The sequence below is a fragment of the Rhamphochromis sp. 'chilingali' genome (assembly GCF_963969265.1).
Source record: "Rhamphochromis sp. 'chilingali' genome assembly, chromosome: 6".
Lineage (NCBI taxonomy): Eukaryota > Metazoa > Chordata > Actinopteri > Cichliformes > Cichlidae > Rhamphochromis > Rhamphochromis sp. 'chilingali'.
The window spans coordinates 29,222,473-29,242,443 of record NC_137933.1 but is presented as its reverse complement, the minus strand read 5'-3'; the positions used below and the strand labels follow the sequence as shown (position 1 = coordinate 29,242,443).

The 19,971-nt window shown below is 37.2% G+C and overlaps 3 protein-coding genes across 6 annotated transcripts; 1 reads left to right on the top strand and 2 right to left on the bottom strand.

Moving 5' to 3' along the window:
• Positions 1-137: 137 nt before the first annotated feature.
• On the bottom strand, positions 138-2,369 carry nip7 (NIP7 nucleolar pre-rRNA processing protein). The gene is made up of 5 exons (XM_080885006.1): positions 2,213-2,369; positions 2,003-2,089; positions 1,784-1,922; positions 857-997; positions 138-592 (listed from the first exon to the last, which is right to left on the bottom strand). The coding sequence occupies exons 1-5, from the start codon at positions 2,266-2,268 to the stop codon at positions 473-475; spliced, it is 543 nt and encodes a 180-aa protein (XP_080741132.1). The 5' UTR covers positions 2,269-2,369; the 3' UTR covers positions 138-472.
• On the top strand, positions 2,370-8,420 carry cdc42se2 (CDC42 small effector 2). Of its 2 annotated transcripts, none has more exons than XM_080885015.1 (5): positions 2,370-2,469; positions 4,582-4,826; positions 6,648-6,749; positions 6,832-6,910; positions 7,944-8,420. In XM_080885015.1, exons 2-4 carry the CDS (start codon positions 4,773-4,775, stop codon positions 6,904-6,906), a joined length of 231 nt encoding a protein of 76 aa, XP_080741141.1. In that variant the 5' UTR covers positions 2,370-2,469; positions 4,582-4,772; the 3' UTR covers positions 6,907-6,910; positions 7,944-8,420. The 2 variants fall into 2 exon arrangements, with proteins under 2 accessions (XP_080741141.1, XP_080741142.1); XM_080885016.1 differs by having other exon boundaries at positions 2,376-2,469; positions 4,585-4,826.
• A 3,987-nt stretch (positions 8,421-12,407) lies between these two features.
• LOC308399010 (interferon regulatory factor 2-like) lies at positions 12,408-19,967 on the bottom strand. Of its 3 annotated transcripts, none has more exons than XM_080885933.1 (8): positions 19,373-19,967; positions 19,158-19,260; positions 18,875-18,974; positions 14,696-14,875; positions 14,438-14,611; positions 14,294-14,346; positions 13,967-14,057; positions 12,408-13,351 (listed from the first exon to the last, which is right to left on the bottom strand). In XM_080885933.1, exons 2-8 carry the CDS (start codon positions 19,245-19,247, stop codon positions 13,251-13,253), a joined length of 789 nt encoding a protein of 262 aa, XP_080742059.1. In that variant the 5' UTR covers positions 19,248-19,260; positions 19,373-19,967; the 3' UTR covers positions 12,408-13,250. The 3 variants fall into 3 exon arrangements, with proteins under 3 accessions (XP_080742059.1, XP_080742060.1, XP_080742061.1); XM_080885934.1 differs by having other exon boundaries at positions 19,158-19,255; XM_080885935.1 differs by lacking the exon at positions 19,373-19,967 and having other exon boundaries at positions 14,567-14,611; positions 19,158-19,342.
• Between the last annotated feature and the right edge of the window lie 4 nt (positions 19,968-19,971).

Sequence of the window (19,971 nt, the reverse complement as noted above, 5' to 3'; positions counted from 1 at the left end):
ATGTTACTCAGTCTTATGATCTCGGAAAAGCAGAACAAACCTTTAATTAAAGATATGAAAGCTGCAAAATATCCATATAGCTAAGATCTACAGGTAATTTTTTCCTCCCACACAAACTATTTGTAAAAAAAAAAAGATTTTAATTTAAATAATACAGAGATGTGGATTTATTTCAAGATTCAAGTTACAAAAAACATACACACAAAAACAAAACCCTTCTCATTTAATACAACAGGGAGGGGACAAACCAGGAAATTCTGCAAATGGCAGAAGTGAGTCAATAGACAGATTGTTTGTTTTAGCCTCTGGACTGTAGGGAAGTGTTCCAGGTATAACAGCTGCTCGTGAAGTAGGAACTTTGATCAGATCATGTCACTATAAAATGTTTAGCAGCTAAAAGTTGAACCTTTGACTTTGAGTGAGTGTTACTGTTAAAAATAAACAGTTTGACAGTCCACTTGTTTCTGCATCTTTATGTTAATGTTTCCTCATTTCTTATGAACTCGCCGACATCAGCCTGGTGGAACACAACGATAGACATGGGGTCCACTCGCCGACACTCCTGCGTAGACTTGGCCGCCACACCAAAACCCTGAAGATTAAGACAAACAGCCAGCCTATAAGTGCCTTTTGTCATATAACCTTGAGTTAATCAGGTATTAACCTCTTTTTAGTACATGAGTGGATCTATCCAATACCCTATTGTGAATACACGGCACTGAGGAAAACAAAACATCTGCATAATATGTGCTTTGTTTTCCAGCATGAGTGTTACCAACAGGAATATGTATCTTTGTTGTACTGTGAATACTGCCCATAACAGTGTGACAAGAAGAGCAACCTTTAAAGGACTTACCAGAGGCACATCTGCCATGGAGTAAACCACAACTCCCTGATACTGCATCGTGTTCTCAGTAATTCTGCCAAGACCAGATTTTAGCACGTGGTTCCCATACAGGAAAGACTGCTCTGTTCCAGGTTTCACCCACACCTTAAACTGAATACATGATAGTTTCAAGTTATTCATACATGAATGAATGAGTCCAATATGACAGCACAGATGAAAAGCTTGAACAATTAAGAGAAAGCCTAGAATTTCTAAGCACAAAGAGCTACTTCTCTCTTGTTCTCATAATATTTATAAACTACTTAATACAGGTTCTCGCCATGTAGGGTCTTCAAAAAGCAAAAAAATACATTCAGTTAAAGTATCCATGTAGCTAAGATGTGAATCTGTATGCACAGATATGAATCTTCTCACCTATGAACTTCAATTTGTTGAAAAAAGATCTATTTTTATAGAGCATGTTAAGCCTAATGCAATGAGATGGAAAAAAATAACAGCCTGTTTATAAGTATAAACAAACTTTTGTACAGCACAATTTTTCATGCAATAAATCTGTAATAGCACACAGAATTGCACATGAGCCTGCAAATCATGTCCAGTGTTTCCCAGCAATGAACAATGATTTTATTTCTGATTGAATATTTTGATTTTCCATCTGTATAGTAAACAGCTGTTTATGCATGTGAAAAACAATTTCTACCCGTTGTGTGTCACTGATCCTAAAAACTGGTTATACACACTCCACTACTTTACATTTTTGCTGTAACTCTTTCAAAAACCCTTCTGGAAGATGATCTGGTGGCATAATTCAGAATGAGCCTCTACTATAGAGGACTTTAGTAATACCCGTATTGTTTCGTTTCCTACATCTTATTTAAGCTCCGCTTGGTATATTGATGGGAGGGAATGACTTGGCTGTGTGTTGTTTATAGTCACCTTTGCATATGGAGCAAGGAAATCCAGGGCTGTGATGTGCAGGCGGAACTTCTTGGTCTTTGTAAACTTCCCAAAACACGTACCCACTGACATGAGTTTGTCCCGGGAAAAGTTGGTGGCCAGCTTTAAAATTTTCTCACTGTGGACAGAAAACCAAACGCCTTAATCCTTACATGTACGGACAGGTACCCAACATGCGTGTTAATTAACCAAAATTACCTCATGTAGTAGACTCTGTCATGGTGCAGCCTGAAACAGTAAACGCCGTCTGGTCGGTCCACTAGAAGTTTTATGTTTTCACCAATGCTGTTACAAGAGAAAACACATGGATCACACACACATTCACAGCGTGAGCTACCGGGCTTGCTGAACGTGTTGGTATAATTTGAACCTTTACAGGCTAACACGGCGCAGAAACCGTTCACTCACTATTTAGATAACTTCTCGAACATCGTTTTGGTCTCTTCTTCTGTTAGCGGCCTCATATTTACTACTATAAATCCTTAACGTTAGCAACGGATAAACGTGTCTCCTGTGAGAAAAAAACGTGGGTTAACGCGGAAGCAGTAATGCTTTAAAACGGAAGTTGTGTGACGTAACAGTGATCACAGTTCCTGGTTTTTTGCCTCCTTTAGCGATCAGTTTGGACGGACGTGTTTTTTCTCCGGTAAACCGGTCGCCATCTGGTAAGTTTTCTCATACTAAATAATTACAATTCACAAAGAAATCTTGAGGAGTAGTTGGCTCTAATTGCGAAAACCAGCAATTGTTTCAGCTTTTGTTTTAATTTAATAACTGAAGTCACAGCTTCCGAAAATGGGCTGCGTTAGCTCCGACAGCTAGCTGTCAGTGGAAAAAAACACAGACCCGCGGCTATCATCGAGCCCGTGAACGTTAGCTGGAAAGCTAGCTGTATTAGCATGTGGTAGAGCTAACACTCCAATTTACTAAAGCAGTTCAGTTCTAATCAACGCCGACGCCCCGGCACAGCAGCAGTACATGTGTTGAACTGCACCCAGCTGCGAGCTGTGTTCAGACTGGTCATGTAAAGCGTCTTTGCCGCAGCGGGGCGAAGTTACATAACGCTCATTTGTTTGTAAATACCGATTAAGTTCCAGTAATCCAAGATCACCGGCAGAGTTGGTAATCCTTAAAGGATGTCAGATGTGGTTAAAATCATCATTAAACACGTCTGCGCTCATTTTACGACTCTTGATAATATGATTCAGTTGCACTGAGTGTCAGCGGTGCATAGCGTCAGCTGCAGAGTCAGTGTTACAGACTGGGAAATACACTCCGTCAGCGAGCACTTCGCTTTTGGCAGATCATTTGATCCTCCTGTCACCAATTGTTTGACAGCCAGAAGGCCTTCTACTGTGTCTTTCTGAGGCATCGACCAAAAAAAACGATTGACATTTCGAAATATGTGGTAACACTGTTTGATTATATCACCCTGTTTTGTGTGTGTGGGTTTTTTTTTTTGTTTGTTTTTTGTTTTTTAATCGTTTTGTTCGACTTGTTTACTCGTTTCAGTGTGAAATTTCATTGTTTATAATGTTTTTATGTTTGGTATTAATTATTTTGAGTATTAGTTTAGTCTTTTGTGGCTGATATTTGGACAGGAGTTGCAATACAAACACAACACTCTGTAAAGGGAGTTGGCTCACATTGAGAGAGAGTCATCCAAAACACAAAGCCTCCCCACCCTAGTTGTGTTGACACACTTGACTAAATTTGACAAAGACTGATGATGATTTTAAGATTATTTTATGTAATTTAAACTTAAATATGCACCCAATTTTAATTAACTATAATAGCTTTGTTGATCATATGTTTAACTGCATTTTCTTTGATCCTTGTAAACAAATTAGTAGATTAGTGATAATCCCACAAGTTGTTGTTTTTTTTTTGTTTTTTTAAACAACATTTATCCCTTTTAACTACATTTTTTTTCCTAAGATATTTGTCAGTATAGCAACATTTACCATACTGATATCTTAAAATAAAAATTGTCATCCAACACCAAATTGATGGCCACAATGTGCTTCCAAAATCAAATTTCTTTCCTTCATTATAGAATTAAGTATATTTTGAACAAGTACAGTACAGTGAAGACAGTTTTATTTTTTATTTATTTTCCCAAATGGTGCTCCACATTGCTGCTGCCCTATTAGTGAAATAAGCCTCTAGACGATTTCAAGTCCACAGAGATGTTAATTAAAATGGAAAGCTTATCAAGGTGTCTGAGCTAATAACAGCTTTCTGAAAATTGAAACACTGGCTGTTCGTTTAACCTCACAGCCCAAGGTTGGATTCAGGTAGTAAGTTATTTACCACCGGAGATTAACCACAAAAGGGAAAGTAACAGTGATCCCCTGGACAGCTTGTTGAAATAGAGGCCACACTCTGGCCCCATTTCTTTTTCTTAAGACTTGTTACAAGAGAAGTTAAATTTGAATATGGTGAAGTTTCTGTTTTTAACCTTCTGACGTAAATGTTTCACCATGCCTCATATGTAGTATGTGTCTGACAGTAGTTTAAACGTATGATTAAAAATAACCATAGATTACCTCATCAGACGCGAGATGGTATCATACAAAAAGTGGCAAGCTTCCAAGAAAGGAATTTTTAAATATTGTTTTCAATCAAAAGTTGCTTCCTGTAAAAGTAAGTCCAGGGAACTATTAGCTATGGGGAACATGAGCAGCCGAAAGCTGCTGATACACATCAAAATATATCAGCAATTGATTGAAATGTGTTTTTTTTTTTTTGTTTTTTTTCTTTTGTTAACGTGTCAGCAGGTGTGTGGTGCTCTGAAGTGGGACAAGACTTTTCGTGCCAACGGTTTACCCCCAAGAAGCCACTGGCCTGTGTCTGTCATCAGTTTCCGGCGTGTGTTTGTGGTTCTGGTAACACGGAACAGGAAGACGGGCGTAGAGACGTCTGAGCAGAGAGAGGAAACTGCTGCGGCTTCTTCGTTGGCCTCAGAATGACTGAGTTCTGGGTTTGTTTCAGTTGCTGCATTGCAGAGCAGCCACAGCCTGTGAGTATGAAATTTGCAAGAAGAACTGATTTATTTAATTTAAGCTGCCTTGTTTTTAAAAGTTTTTAATTTGAATATAGATTAACAAAGTAGCATTCATCCAGTTAAACACATCCTGGCAAAAAACACTTTAAATATATTTGCTAAAGGTTATCTGTTGGCAGACAGTCTGGTTATAATAGGGAACTGTTTGATGTCACAATAATAACCCCTGTCCTGCCGCAGCAAGTCTAAGTTGTTGAGTCCTTTGGAATGATCGTGAGTAATGTATCGATTACTCATCATATGTGGTTTACTGCTCAACTAATTCAGAGTTAATGACAAAAACATGCAGACCTTTGTACATTTCCTGTTTGTATTAAACTCCCCAAGTAATTGTTCTCATGGAAGGCTTTCAAATTTAAATTAACTTCTGAGTTTAGAAAACAAAAACTTCAATCAGAAGTTTCTTGTAGCTGCTCATAAGACGGGCACAGTGATTGGGAGGGAATTTGGATCATTCCTCACTGAAAAACTATTTGTTATTATATCTGGGATATCTTGACTTAACATTGAAGCTATCTAGGTCATGCCACAGTATCTAAATTGGTTTTAGACCCAGACTACAAAACCTAGTTTTCTTCATTTAAAAAAGCAAACCAAGAAAAACCCTTCTTGTTTATTTACTTGTGTGCTGTCACATGATCTGCCATGACTGCTGCCCAGATATCGTTCTGTAATGCGGTTATGAATTTATTGCTGCCTTTGTGAATGTGAGGTGTCGCGGACCTGAGCTATAAAAGCAGCTCAAGATAAGCGGGATTTATAGCCTCGCAAATGTGTCCGTCTGCATACAGTTTTCAGTCAGAGAGGGGAGACGGGTTTTCACCCACGCGAGAAACACTGCCGTGAAGTCCTCCTAGATCCTGACTGCGTCTCGCTGGAATCGGATGACGTATGCGACTGCCAAATGTTAACTGGTTGATAAGTGGGCCAGAAAAGAGCAGGGAGCAGTAGCAGAGTTCCACGGGAATAGGAGATCCTGTTTAAAAACTTCAAAGATCAAAAAATAATGTATGAAAAGCACAGACAGTGACTGCAGTGACAGTTTTCATTGTTTTTAATATTCGGTTTCACTTCAGCTTTTGTGTTTTATAACTTCGTTCTTCTTCGTGTTTGGCTCATAGACCAAAAACAACATGAGCCACAGTTGTCCACAGATTGTTTGTAGCACAGACAGTCAGGCCCTGGAGCGGAGTGGACAGCTAACACGCTCACTCTGCTCCACCATAAATCCCACTGTACTTTCTGCACCATGTTTTTATGGATGGTGTTTTGTGTCGGCTTGCCAGTACTCTTTTGTTTCCCTCTAAACATAGCACTCCACATTTTGGCAGGTTTGTTTTCTTTTCTGTTTGCCCACATTTGTCTTATTTGCCCACAGAATAGTTTGAGAATCTTTACAGTGAGGCATTCACATAGGTTTAGTTTTTCCAGCCCGAGTGTGATTAATCAGTGTCCATCATAGAAATTCTAAACTTTTCCCTGTTGTAGGTTTAGTAACCCTGGATTGACAAAACAGATTCAGTAAAACTTCATCACTTTGGTAGTGAACTATCTGTTAACAGATAAGATAACACAAATGATTAGTTTTTACCTTTGTCTCAGTGCAGATCCACTATACTTCAAACAAAGATTTAAAAAGTAAACTGATAAGTGTTTAGTTTCGGATTCACACATGCTCTTCTCAGTTCCCAGTGATAGTAATATTTGCTTTGTGTGTAGTATGGTAAGTCTACTTGTGATATTAATATTTAAATTTAGATTTTTGCTACTTTTCAGAAACGGCGGCGAAGGATCGATCGCTCCATGATTGGGGAGCCGACAAACTTTGTTCATACCACACATGTAGGCTCAGGGGACATGGGCCTGGGTTTGGCATCAGTAAGTTTTGGTTTTTTTGTTTGTTTTCACTGAATTTTCAAACATGTGTTTTCAGCCAGCTAACATTTATATATTTCTATAGGTCGACCTAGTTCAGGCCCAGATGAAATCTAAAGGAGGATACGCGCACACAAGTTCTGAAGGTTCGCAGTTGTAACGAGGTGAGAGATGTCCTGATATCCCTTAGTGAAACTGACATTAACCACAGATTTTTCACTACCCCAAAGCCACACAAGCACAGTTTCATCTTGTTTTCATGCAGCCAGAGCCAACTTATAAAAGGTCAAGTTTGTTTTTGAGTGAATTTTCGTTTTTTGTTTTTTGTTTTTTTTTTTTTTGTTTTTTCCCTTCCCTAGCAAAAGCAGTATTTGTCTTGTTCCTCTGTCTTCCAGTTCTTTTAAATAATAGATTAGAAATATCAATATCATATAGGATGTGTGAAATTCTAGACTTGGGGCTCTAGCCATAAGTCAGTGATAGTGTCAAAGTTCTCGTGACTGTTTCCATCTTGTAAACCTCAAAAGTTTGCTCCACCCATGCACTGTCAAAAACAAGTGATGGCAAATCAAGCCTGCACACAACAGCAGGCTTGCCTTATGTGGCTTTGAGAGGAAATGGGAGAAATGCAATGAAGCACATATTTACACTGTACTGTGCATGGTATTGTTTTGCTGATTACCTCTCAAACTGTCTTTGTGAGCGTGACTCAGCTGTCAGAGTAATGACAGTGTAATCGTGCCAAAGTCAATTTAAAAAAAAAAAAAAAAAAAAAAAAAAAAAATCTTTATTATATAAAAATGACATACTTTTTTTTTTCTCTTGACTTTACTGAATTATACTTTTTTTTTTTTTTTTTTTTTTTTTTTATAAAATTAGCCTTACTTTAGCAAAATTATAGCTCTCTACTGTCCTAAGACATCAAGAAAGCTACATCTGCAGGGTTGCTTTTTTGGGTTTTGTTTTTTAAGGTGGGGGGGGGTGTAACCACTCCCACACAGTGTTGCCATAGGTGCTAAGACAGATCGAACCCAAAGATATCAAATACTTTCTGGGAAAAACACAGATGACTGTAAATTTGACCAAACCAACTAAGATTTTAAAATTGGGACTGACAAATGCACACAGACACAAAAGTACACTTCCAATCAGAAGCAACTCGAATCCTAACATTTGTTCCACCTTTTCCTCCAACAGCTCTTCAGTCTTGTGGAAACTACTGTTGTTCATATAAGGAAGAATTTTCAAAAAGCAGTTCTGTCCATAAAGGACACAGGACCAAAAGATGAAACTACTGCTTTACCTTGATGTTGTATATATTTTTATTTTTCCATTCCCTTTTTTGTTTTGTTTTTTGTTTTTAATGAAAGCACTGCTATCCATTTGCTGCCATACTGTTGCACTGTAAAGAGAAACTGTTTAAGAGTAGGGAAGAGGGTTTAGAAAGCTCATAATCTCAGACAGACGTATGTTTGTGTGTATGCATGAGGAAAATTTACTTCAAAGATTCTTGCTGTTGAAGCCAATTTGGATGCCTGTATTTATTATCTTGATTTGACAACGGACCTCATGGTGGCTGGGCCACGCTGGAAAATTGGAACATTGAGTTTCCTTCTTTATCCTCAGAGGTTTATCAAAGGACAGGTAGCAAGGCAAAAAAAAAAAAAGCAACACGTTCATAGTTTTATTCTGAGAAATACTCATTATACTGAGTTGCTTTCAGGGTTGAAGATTGCTGTTTTTGTAATAAACTTGAAATGAGTAGAGTACACTGGACCATACATTGTACACTCACACTTGCTTAGGAGTTCAGCATTGATTTCAACTGTTTTTTGTTTGTTTTTTATACTCATTTAGATTGAACCATATAGGATTTTAATAAACTATTAACTTCCTAATCTGCCTTCCTGAAGTCATGTTATTTGTTTTGCTAGTGCGATTTGGAAGCTTAAAGCTGAAGTAGGCACAAATCTGGAAAAGGCAATGTTTTAAATGATCACCTTTCTCCCCTTTGCTCTTTGCTGTTTTGTCAATAACCTCTTTATGCTAGATTCTTGAACAAATAGGCTTGACCAAAGGTTGCCACGTGACTGCTTCTTATGTAGCTTCACTTAACGATACCTTTGCTTGTTGGTGGCTTTTTCTGTCATCAATCCACCATCTGAAGGCACATTTGTAGGTCAGCCAATTGAGAAGACTTGATTGTCTGTCACAGTGGGCAAAATTTTTCGATTGATAGAAGAGCTTAGAGGCGGTGCAGAAGGCTAGTTTCTTGCAGAGCACATTAAAGTACAATATGCTGAATTGTTACTGTGGAGCCTTTGCCTACGTATGCCAAAAATGGTGTCTCCTCCAGCTTTAATGCTTTGTTTGAGCTTTTATTTATTTTTGCAATTGCATGTTTTTGAATGCTATGTGTTTTGTTTTGTTTTTTTGTTCATTTGCCTTTTTGTTTTTTTTTTGTTTTGTTTTGTTTTTTGTTTTGTTTTTTTTTTTTTTTGTCTTTCCAAGGTTTGTGTACCAACAGTAGACTTTAGACCTTAACTTGGAAGTAATCAGAATGTCGCAAACACTGCAGCAAAAGTGGGTTTTGTTACAGTCGGCAGTATTCTCATATCTAGTTCACCTACCTATCATCGTGGGGGGGGTTGTTTGTTTTGTTTTTTTAAGATGAAGGGAATTTGCCACAGATAATGCTGTCCTTTTTCTTAAACTAACCTGCCATGACTGTTACAGCTGATAAATGCAGCTTGATGACTTCCAGCCACATGTGACCCACCTTTGTCGCAGTGTTTGAGCTTATGTTGCTTCTGTTTTGAATTATTGCTACATATAACCTTATTTTGTTTTAAAAAAAAAATAATAATAATTTTTTACTAAAAGTATTAACACACCACCTGACCGTCTTGGACATTACTTTATTCACAGTTTGCCAGTGTTTTTAACCTTCAAGCACATAATTTTCCTATTTGGGGAAAAAAAAAAAATAAAAACAGATCTTATTGCCTGGTTATTCTAGTTGTCAGTCATGTCAGTGATCAGACTAGAATGTCTTTTTGATTTTGTTTTTTCCCTTGGAATTATTGTTGTTGTCCAAATTTCTGAATTGGGGTCCATCTTAAGAAAAAAAATCTAAGCAGAAAGATCAAAAGTGCTGAGCAAACCAGCAGGCCTGGACCTAATAAATGTCATTGTTTGTCCTCTTTGTACATCATATTGATTGACTATTTCAGCGACAAAATGTGTTGAATGTATTAAGTCGAGCATGTAGATTGGTGTTAAATGAGTGCTATTGTCAAAATTTCTATGGTACAAAGAAAACGTCTCATTTGATGTTGGTACTTCAAATCATAGAATACATTTAATTGATGTTGTCAAATTTCTTATATCAGCCTTAAGACTTCTTGCAAGTACTTTGCCCATAACCCCGGACAGATTTAAGATTCATCAGGTTGAAACATTGTAACAAACATCTGTGTTTCTGTAGTTATTCCTATGTGCAGATGGATCCACATACATGTACACGTTTTTGTTTTGTGTTTTTTGTTTGTTTGTTTTCCAGCTCTGGGATAAATGCTGTAGAATGTGCAGTCATACTTGGATTGCAGTACATTATGTGACCAGCAGGCTGTGCCAGTGGACTGTTTGAATGTGACTTAACAGTTTTGTGTTTGGATTCCTGTCACAGGGCTTATTTTATGATGACACTGTTATTACATGATGTATAAAAGTGATGGCTCCACGCTTTCTCAGATTCATATATTTCTGTATAATATTACAAGAAAGGTGTAGTTGGCAAAATCCCCCACCCCGCCCACCCTCAGAATCTGCCTAATGTGTAGTTCTCACTTTAAAGGGAAAATCATCTTTCCTTTATTGCATTTTCAGAATAAGCCAATAAATGTTATACGTTGATGTTTCACCAAATGTGTATTCCATCTTTTCATTTTTAAGAGGAAAGCAGTGAAAGCATCAGTGTAACAAAGACGATACATTTTTAATACAATACAAAATTTTACTTTATATAAATCTAGTAGAATTTTACAGTAAGAGTTCTCACCCCAGAATGAAATACTGCCCGTGGAGCATACTTGGATATACTTTTAGATTGTTAATACATTTGAGTGTTGAATGCTGCAAAGAGGAACCTTATTAACAAAAGTTGGGCAATTAGTGGCTGACATTTCCCGATGCTTGCATGATACTGATAGCAACTAATTTTGAGCGCTCAAAGTCTCATTCACGCAATTACGCACACATTTATGTAGCACTTTTATCTATTTCTTATCGCTTTGTTTAACACTGACAGGCAGACTTGCACTGTGATGAATACATCAAGGGCATCTCAGGGTTCAATATGTTGCCCAAAGGTATTTCACCGTTTAGACAAAATGAGCCAGAGAATGCTCTATTAAATGTTCTAACTGTTAAACTACCCAATTTTTAAAATATTTATACATAAATATTTAAAACAATTATCAACTTTTATATGTGATGCAGTGGTTAGCACTCACAGCTAAAGATTCTCAGTCTAAAACTGCTGGCTGGCTGAGGCCTGCCTGTACCGACTTTGCATGTTCTCTCTCCACCTGCATGCACCTTACACCAGCAGTCCCAAGGCATTCTTGTTGGGTTAATTGAATGTGAGAGGTGATGATTCTGTCTCCATGTGTAATCTGTCCAAAGTGTATGACACATTTGGTCCCACGATAACTAGGATAGACTCCATCCCTCTGATCCCGAACTGGAAAAAGGGAATTGGCAAGATTAGAAATAAGCACATCAGAGGGAGACCTTGGTTTGGAGCTAAAGTTAGAAAGTCAAGGTTTATATTAGATACAACAGGCAAAGGATCTAACAAGATGTACAAAAAAGAATCAAAGAGAAGATCCACAGAAACAGCACAGGTCGACATGCAGAGGTTTGATGTGGCAGAAGAGGATGTAAGGGATAGACTGTGAAGAAGGTAGATGATCTGCTGTGGCAACCCATAAATAACTACAATGTCTCTAATAGTAATCCTTGATAGCAGATTCACTTTATCAACATCTGGTATTTTTATTGCACTCTTGTGAAGTGTTATTTGCACTCTGCTTGTTCTGCTGTGATAGACCCGAATGTCTTCTGTTAAAAAGACGTGTAAATTAAAAACACTAATGTATTTGTTAAAAGCACATGTTTGAAGTTTTTAGGTTTTAGCCAGTTATAGCAATTAGATAACTCTGTTTTCAGAAATTTTAGTTTTTATGTTGAATTAATGCACAGTAGCTCCCGTTTTCTTACAAATGGCATATTGGCTTAGTAATTCCAACATGTAAAGCTGTGTTCAAGATTAAAGATTTAAAGCTTTAATCAAGATTTAAAGCTACAACTTTAAAAGCTGTGCTCAAGATTACAACTTCGAGATAAGATCAGAAGATTCAAGCTGTATTCATTGGTTACATGGTTTCATATCTCCTAACACAACAAGGAATGAGGTGAAGCAGATGTTTTAAAAAATAGAAATGTAACATCTGCTCCTTGTTATTCATCACAGGATTGGGTTTTGGATGCTTGTCAATCACAATGAGTTATCATACTCCTCACATATTTCAGGATGTAAACAACGTGCAATAAATGTGGAAAAAAAAAACTAAATCAAAAAGTAGAAACTTGGCAGCTTTTTAATCACACACTAAAATTCAGTATTTTTTGCATTCATTTTTATATACACACAGGATGTCAAGAATCCTGACAATCCTGTGTAATTTGTGTATTTTGTAAAAGCAGGTTTATTTATATATATAATGTAATATATAAACAAATAATATACACAAAAAACAACATGGGTATTATTCACTAAAACACACAAAACACACTGAACAATCTATAGCCTTAAAAAAGATACAAAAAACAAACAAACTTGTATTTCATGTTGGAAAGTTTTTTTTCAAAAGGTAGTAAAATTAATTTACAAATGTAGAAGTCGCACACATATTACAAATGGACAAGGATATAGAATACACCGTATTGTAGATTGGGTCGGCTTTCTGTGAATGCAGGTAAAGTGAGATTTGAACTCCACTCACAAACACAAACCTACAAATTGTTATTCTTTGTTCTTTGTTTATTCTTTGCTCTTCATTTACTGGCTAAACATCCAGTCAAGCTCACTGAAACGGGCGAACAGAAACTGATCCTGCACTGCGATGAAATGAGATCTGCGAGCTTGGGGTCATTTCTGTGAGTGTTAGGCACTAAATCTAAACATAAGTAATGTTGACAGAGGTAAAGCTTGGCTTGGAACTGGATCTTCATCCCAGCATGCTCAGCAGAGAGGATGACAGAGCAATGTTCCCTGCCCTCTCGCATTTCTCCTATTTCCTGCAATTAGCTTATCAGAAAAACAATAAGAGGGAAACGGATGAAGGTTAGCAAGAAAGCTTAAAAGAAAAAACACACAAAGTAAACACAAAGAGAAGGTAGATGGAGTTCTTGGGTGCACAGCTATGGCATCAGTGGTTGCTAATGTGTGGACCAGTCGGAAAGTTCCTTGATGTAGTTTGGACCAAATAGATCGCTGCAGTTCTCTGAGTGCAGAGGATATGAGTTATCATCTCCAGGACCTGAGAAGCATAAAACAGCACATAAACACACAGTCATGGCAACAATCATGGCTGTTGTCACACCTTTAATACATTTAATTTTATCCCACTTTTACAGATTGTTACATGTACACATAATATATTGAATTTGATCTGTCAGGCTTAACGTTCATCTACCTAATAGAGCTGTGTTTGTTTGTTTGTTATTCTCATAGTCTTTCCCTCAGTGTTACTCACCCCAAAATCCATATTTATACAAAAATATATAGTACAACACACTTCCTGTTCATGTTTACATTTACTCTATCCGAGTAAAATTAAAACATTTCAGGATGTAATTTAATTTAATCATTAGTTATTATCAATCTCTGACTCTCTTCCACAGTGCATTTCTCTGTCTTCTCTGTATTATTCTAGGGGGTTTACCTTACAATACAAAGCGCCTTAACTGTTGCTGTGATTTGGCGCTATATGAATAAAACTGAATATAATTGGAAATGTTTACATTAAATCCACATACAGTAAAATGCTGTACTGCAGTTTAGTACCGTGAAGTAGAAGGGTTATGTTTTTTCATAACCATTTCATTTAACTATTGACTAATAATACTTTGCAGAAATAAAATAAGCGTCATACAGTGCCAGTGGTTCCAGAGATTGTGTGTTCTCCATCCTCTCTGCTCCCCGGTCTGGTTCCAGAGCTCAGTGTTGTTTAAGTGATCCATCAGCTGCAGGAAACAAAACACTGAAAGTTAGTCAAACAGATATACAGAGCAGCACATACAGAATCAAAACTGCAGCAAAAAGAAATTCCCAGGAAACTGATCTCGGTTAAGTCAAATATGATGTAGTTCAATTACATAGCAATTATTTTTCGTTTCCTGAGGAAAACCCACATGTTTTTGCAAGAATACCAAGACTGTTGGTTTGCATTTGATTAGTTAGCATATTTAAGATATAGTACCTTAAAGACGGCCTCACTCTGTTCCTGGTCCACTGGTTTGGCGTCCCACATCCCTGCATACCAACAAGAACCATCATCAATCTTTTCAAAGTGTCTCTTACATCCAAAACACCAACAGAGCACTTTAAAGACAAAGCATCTCACCCTGTCTTTGAATGCTGGTAAATGTGTTCTCTGCAACAGCTTCCACCTTCTGTGGTATGTCTGTAATGGGCCTTGTTGTTGTGGGTTGCCAAATCTGTGTGTTGTGCATGTCATTAGATGTGCATTCACCTAAACTGGTCTGTCTTTCTCTGGATCGGTCGAATAACCGCAGCCCTGAGAGGAGAGAGAGTAGGACTGAAACATGAGGCCAGTGTTTGCAGGTAAAGTTGGGAAATACACTTTAAGTCTGTATCTTACCTCTTCTGCGTTTCTGTGTTTGTGAGCTGGGCAGCATCCTGTAGACTCTGTAGGCATTACTGCCTCTCTTTTTGCTGTGCTCTCGCAGCTCACAGATGTCAGGCAGAGAATTCAAGGCACAGCGGAAATTTGCTTTCCATGTCTTTGGATCTGGCTTATCTTTGCCTGGATGGTACCGTCCTAAAGAAGCATATACAGAAAGGTTAATGATAAAGTCAGAAAAAGACTGTGGTCAGGTGTGTGTAGCTAGGGAAGTCTGCGGTGTGTATAGTTTTAAATACAGACTTTATTTAAAAGCTGCACACAGCAAAAGCACGTCTTCTAAACCTGCAATATTTCTAATAGCCAACAGGGGGCAACTCATCCGGTTGCAAGTAGCCAAATCGAAAAGAAGTCAATGAGAAACTGATCCTACTCATTTCACAAGTGACTTCAGTAAACATCCTCCTTACTAGGCTATGGATGGCCTCAGTTATAAGTGTCACAGCTTCTTTGTTACAGCATAATATTTGTTTTAAAAATCATGGTCCCAGTTAGAGTGACAACAAAACAGAATACGCTTTAGGGCACACCTTCCTTGTGATTTACTAGAGATAATCATACTCATGGGTGTGCGTAATTATAGAGGCTGAAAAATAGTCCAGAAAACAATGGAAGGCAGCTACAGCCAAACTCTTTATACTGTTAAATAGAGTTAAAGGTGTGGCTGCACCTATTAACATACTTGGAATGTGTGAAGTCCTTAAAATATAGTCAGATGTGTCTTATAATTAAGGAAACTCAATTTATTAAATTTTGTAAATCAACAAGTACAAGGAAAATGAACTACAAGTCTGATACAGAAATTGTAGTACATGTAGCAGTTTCTTGGTTTCTGATTGAAGACAAAAGAACGTGGAAACACACTGACTGCAATAAAGAAAAAAAATGCTACCAATTTTGTATAAAACAGTGGATGTAAACTATAAGGCCCTGCAATAACCGATATAGGCAATTGCTCCATTATGCTCAAACATTTTTTTTTATTGTGTGGAACTGTGGGGATCAACCTTTAAATGTACCTTTAGATACTAATTATTAACAAGCCAAGTTACTGTGGTCCCACCAATCCACTGTTTCTAAAATCTCACAGCATGGGCTTTCACGATTTGGTTCTTTAAAAAGTTGCGTAAAATCAAAGTCCATCTCAGACTGTGTACAATTATTTTTTAGTCTAAGATTTGAGAGGTATTTATATTTTCACTGTACAAAAAGCTAGAAATAATAAAAAATTATATTTATCTTGTTGGGGTAAAAATGTGAACTAATCCTGCAATTAATTTTTGGGTTTCAAAAGAATGATTTACGAAGATATTTTTTAGTGTTATGAGTGAATTATTTTGTATTTGTTGTTTTCTTTTCCTTTTCTAGGGTAGGTTAGCTATAGTGAAACAAATGTAAGCCAGGCATATATAAGCATTGCTTCTGCCTGAACCTGTTCAGTCACTTGTCAGTACATAGATAGACTTTATGTGTACTGTAACAATCTCTATTTATGTGATTGCTGAATAAAGTACTTTTTGTATAGTAAAAATGGGGAAGAAAAACACAGCTGTGGCCAGCAAAACAAGGTTTTTAAAGGGAAATTCTGATGTAGTTTGACCAGTGTACCTATGTCACTATGCCCTTTTTGGTTTCCTCTCATTAAAGTGAATAAAGGGAACAAGAAGTAATACAAAGCACATATCAACGTAAGCACTGCAAAATTCCTGAAGCCTTAAAGTAGTACCAAGGAAAGGACCACACGGTAATCTTCAGAGACTAGTTAGTGGTTGACTGATTAGTTTGAAAATCACAGCCTTTGGTTTCAACTCTTTGTAATGACACTAGCCCAACTGTCAATAAAAACAACAAGTAATCAAATCAGAACCAGTGTATGCATAATGTTTGACTTGTTCCCTAGTTCTGCTTTCCGAAATTGTGTTATTACACACATTTAACACATGTTTGTACCACAACATGCCACTAAGGGTGTAAGTCCCCTGTTTGGATTGGAATTTCAATGTATTTTATTTAAGATTACATTTTAATTATATTTACCTACAAATACTTAAAGATAGTCATAGAAAAAGAAGATTTTTACATCCTTATTTTTGCTACATCTTTATTTAATATTCATTGTGTTGATGTGCATGGATGGTCTGTTTTTCAAATGCTTCTTTATTTTACCAATAGAAATGCGAAAAGGACTGTTATCCCTTACAAGCATTTAAATCTCCTTTTTTGTAAAATAACTTTAAGTTAGGCAAGATAGGCAAGACACTCCCAAAAAGTGTAAGATGGGGGGGAAATACATTTTTTCCTCTCTAAATCATTAACAAGTTACAAAATAATTAAGATACTTATGCAGTACTTAAATGTACTCACAGTAAAATTGTTTCTTTGTTTGTAAAACCTTGATCTGTTACCTCTTTATTCTAGTGTACCCATGTTTAAGCATTCGAAATTCCATTTAATTACAAAAGAACTAAACCCTTAATCGCGGGCCCTATCATGAAGTGTTACCAAGATTCTCCATCACCTGGTGCCAGACCAGGCTTAATGGTGAATCGTTAACATCATTCATCATTAACCCTGCTGTCAGGTGACTTCATCCAGTCTATGGTCGCCTTTCTCAAATTTAGCACAACAGTTTAACTTGGCTCTCAGCCAGCCTTCTGAAAAGAACTGTTAAAGTAATAAAATCACCGGAGCTTTAAGATCCACTATGGATCACTTACAGCAGACAAGGGCTAACAGGAATTAAAGGGGCACATGCAGCGGCCACTGAAACCTCCCATTCATCAAGGTTTCCACAAGTCTCATGTCAAAGACCTTTTTTTATTTAAGACATTAACTCCATGTAGCTTTTTATGGTTTGTGTTCAAATCAATTTAGTATTTATTTCACACCGTGTTTTTACACAGACAGTTCATGAATATGTTTTGTCTCTTTTTTAGAGCTTGTTTTTTTTAAGCCTTAATGTTGTACTTTGACAGCAATTCGATCGCTTTGAGCATTCACAGCAAGTGAACTGGAGCTTTCCCATGATGCAGATGCAGTCATAAATCGCAACTTTCCCAAGACGGAAACATGTTTAACACATGCGCACATGCACTTATGCTTCTCTGTGCATTGACCAAAACAATAATGTGGGGATAGAAGACTATGAAAAATATATGTTTTATATTCTGTGAATTGTGAAAACTGTGTGATCCACTAAAAGGAGTGAGGAAAATTACTCAGTGTTATGTATTAAATTACTAGAAGAAGGTTATCAGACTACTCATGAGAAGATATCAGTTAAATGATCTGGGAAGATAACATGTATTAGAATGCTTCAGTTTGGAACTGGAGAGCGTCAGAAGGGACTTACATGAACTGAACTGACATCCCTAACGTCATTGCAACAGCTTGTAGTGCCAACTATTTACCCTTAAAGAGACCATGTCTATGTTTGATTGGATAAGGCTTGTTTTATTTGCCGTCAAGCTCTCATCACTTAGCTGGAAAGTAAACAGGAATGTGGTAGATCTAGAAAGACTGAGCAACACAACCGTGGAGCTCTTCACTGGAAACACTTCTAGAACAGAAGAAACCGGTCTATAGGCAAATCTCATCAGGGTCGTTAAAACAATGATTGCAATGCAATTTAAATAGCATTTAGAAACTTTGTATCTGTTCTCTAAAGTATGTAACCCTAAAAAAATACATTCCGTGTTGAACATTCCCATGACTTTGTTGTTTTTGTTTTTGCGAATAAAGTAATTATCCTGATCTTTTTGTTAGATGTATATTTTTAGGGGAGCATATCAGCTCCCTAACAGATCCCTGATCAGACTTGTAATAATTTTTATTACTATTTACTGTAAAAACAAATAAATATCTTTATAGTTCAACGCTAATATCAATAAAGCGCTGAGATTCTGTCCCAGGGATTGATTTTGGTAGTTATTTGTGGGATGTTCCTGTGGTTTCTGTTTGTAGTTCTTGTTGCTCTGTATTGAAACACGAGCGTGCAGTGAAAAAAAATGTAGCATAAGAACTTTGTTCTGATCAGTAAGAGCGATCAGTACAACAGATGGATGATAAAACAGACTGAATTGAGCCGAGAAACAATCAGATGAAACAAATCACATAGTGTCAGTGTTTTGCTCTTACCTGTATGCATGGCCCAGCTCCGGAAAAGGGTAGCATCTCGCTCAATACTCCAACCATGGCGAGCGGCATGTTTCCATGGAATCTGGAAGATTCGTGCTGACTGTTGAATGAAAAAGAAAACAAACTGTGATTTGTTGTATTATTCCCAGGATTATTTAAGAATAAATGCCTTATTATGTTTACCTACTGTGATTTTAACTATAGGAAACTTTCCAAACCCCAGTTGTATTTGTATATGTGTGTAGGTGTATGTAGATATGGTGGTAAGAAGAAGGTGATCTACCTGGTCCAGCCAGCTGACTCCTGGATACCTCCCAGACTGAATCTGTTCCTCCAGCCACGGCCTCAGCCTGAGCCGGCCTTGTTGTTGCATGCTCCAGTCTGTGCTTCAGGTGAGTGGAAAAGGTGGTCAGTACAAAAGCAGGAGTTTCAGCAATAACAGAAAATTTCTTAGGAGCTCAGATTAAATCAGAGGTTATGCTGGGACACCCTTCCTACCTGGCTGGTTCTTCCAATCAGAAGACTCACAGTTAACACGATCCTGCTCCTCCTCCAATAGTCTACCACACAGGCTCTTCCTGTTACAGAAAATATTGTATACTGCATGTTATTTGCTTCAAGTGGAGTTGAATTGGAATAGTGCGGTTATAGGTGGGAGGAGAGTTGTAAAGCTGCTTGTACAGGTGTTTTAATCCTTTTCCAATAGTTGAATATAGACAGAAAAGCTGGTTTATTAACCAGTTGTTTACAGTTAATTTAAAATAACTTGTATAAACATGGGGGAAAAGGTAAATATATATTATGTTTGCATGATATGTGAATTTTTGTATATGTCAGCTGCTGCAGAAAGTCAGTGTCAGTATGTTTTTTATTTTGGCTTTATTAAGTCACAGCACAGTTACTAGATAGCATCTATTCATGTTAAGACCACAAGGTGGAAGCACAAGCAATGGTGTAGTAATGGTGACGTTCCCTTACATGTTGCAACAGGGCCTCGACTTTTTAGTGTACATGTTCAGTACAGTTCAGTTAAGCGTGAACATTTCTTTTAAACCTATGCGCCCACCACTAATACTGAGCATAGCCACACACATATA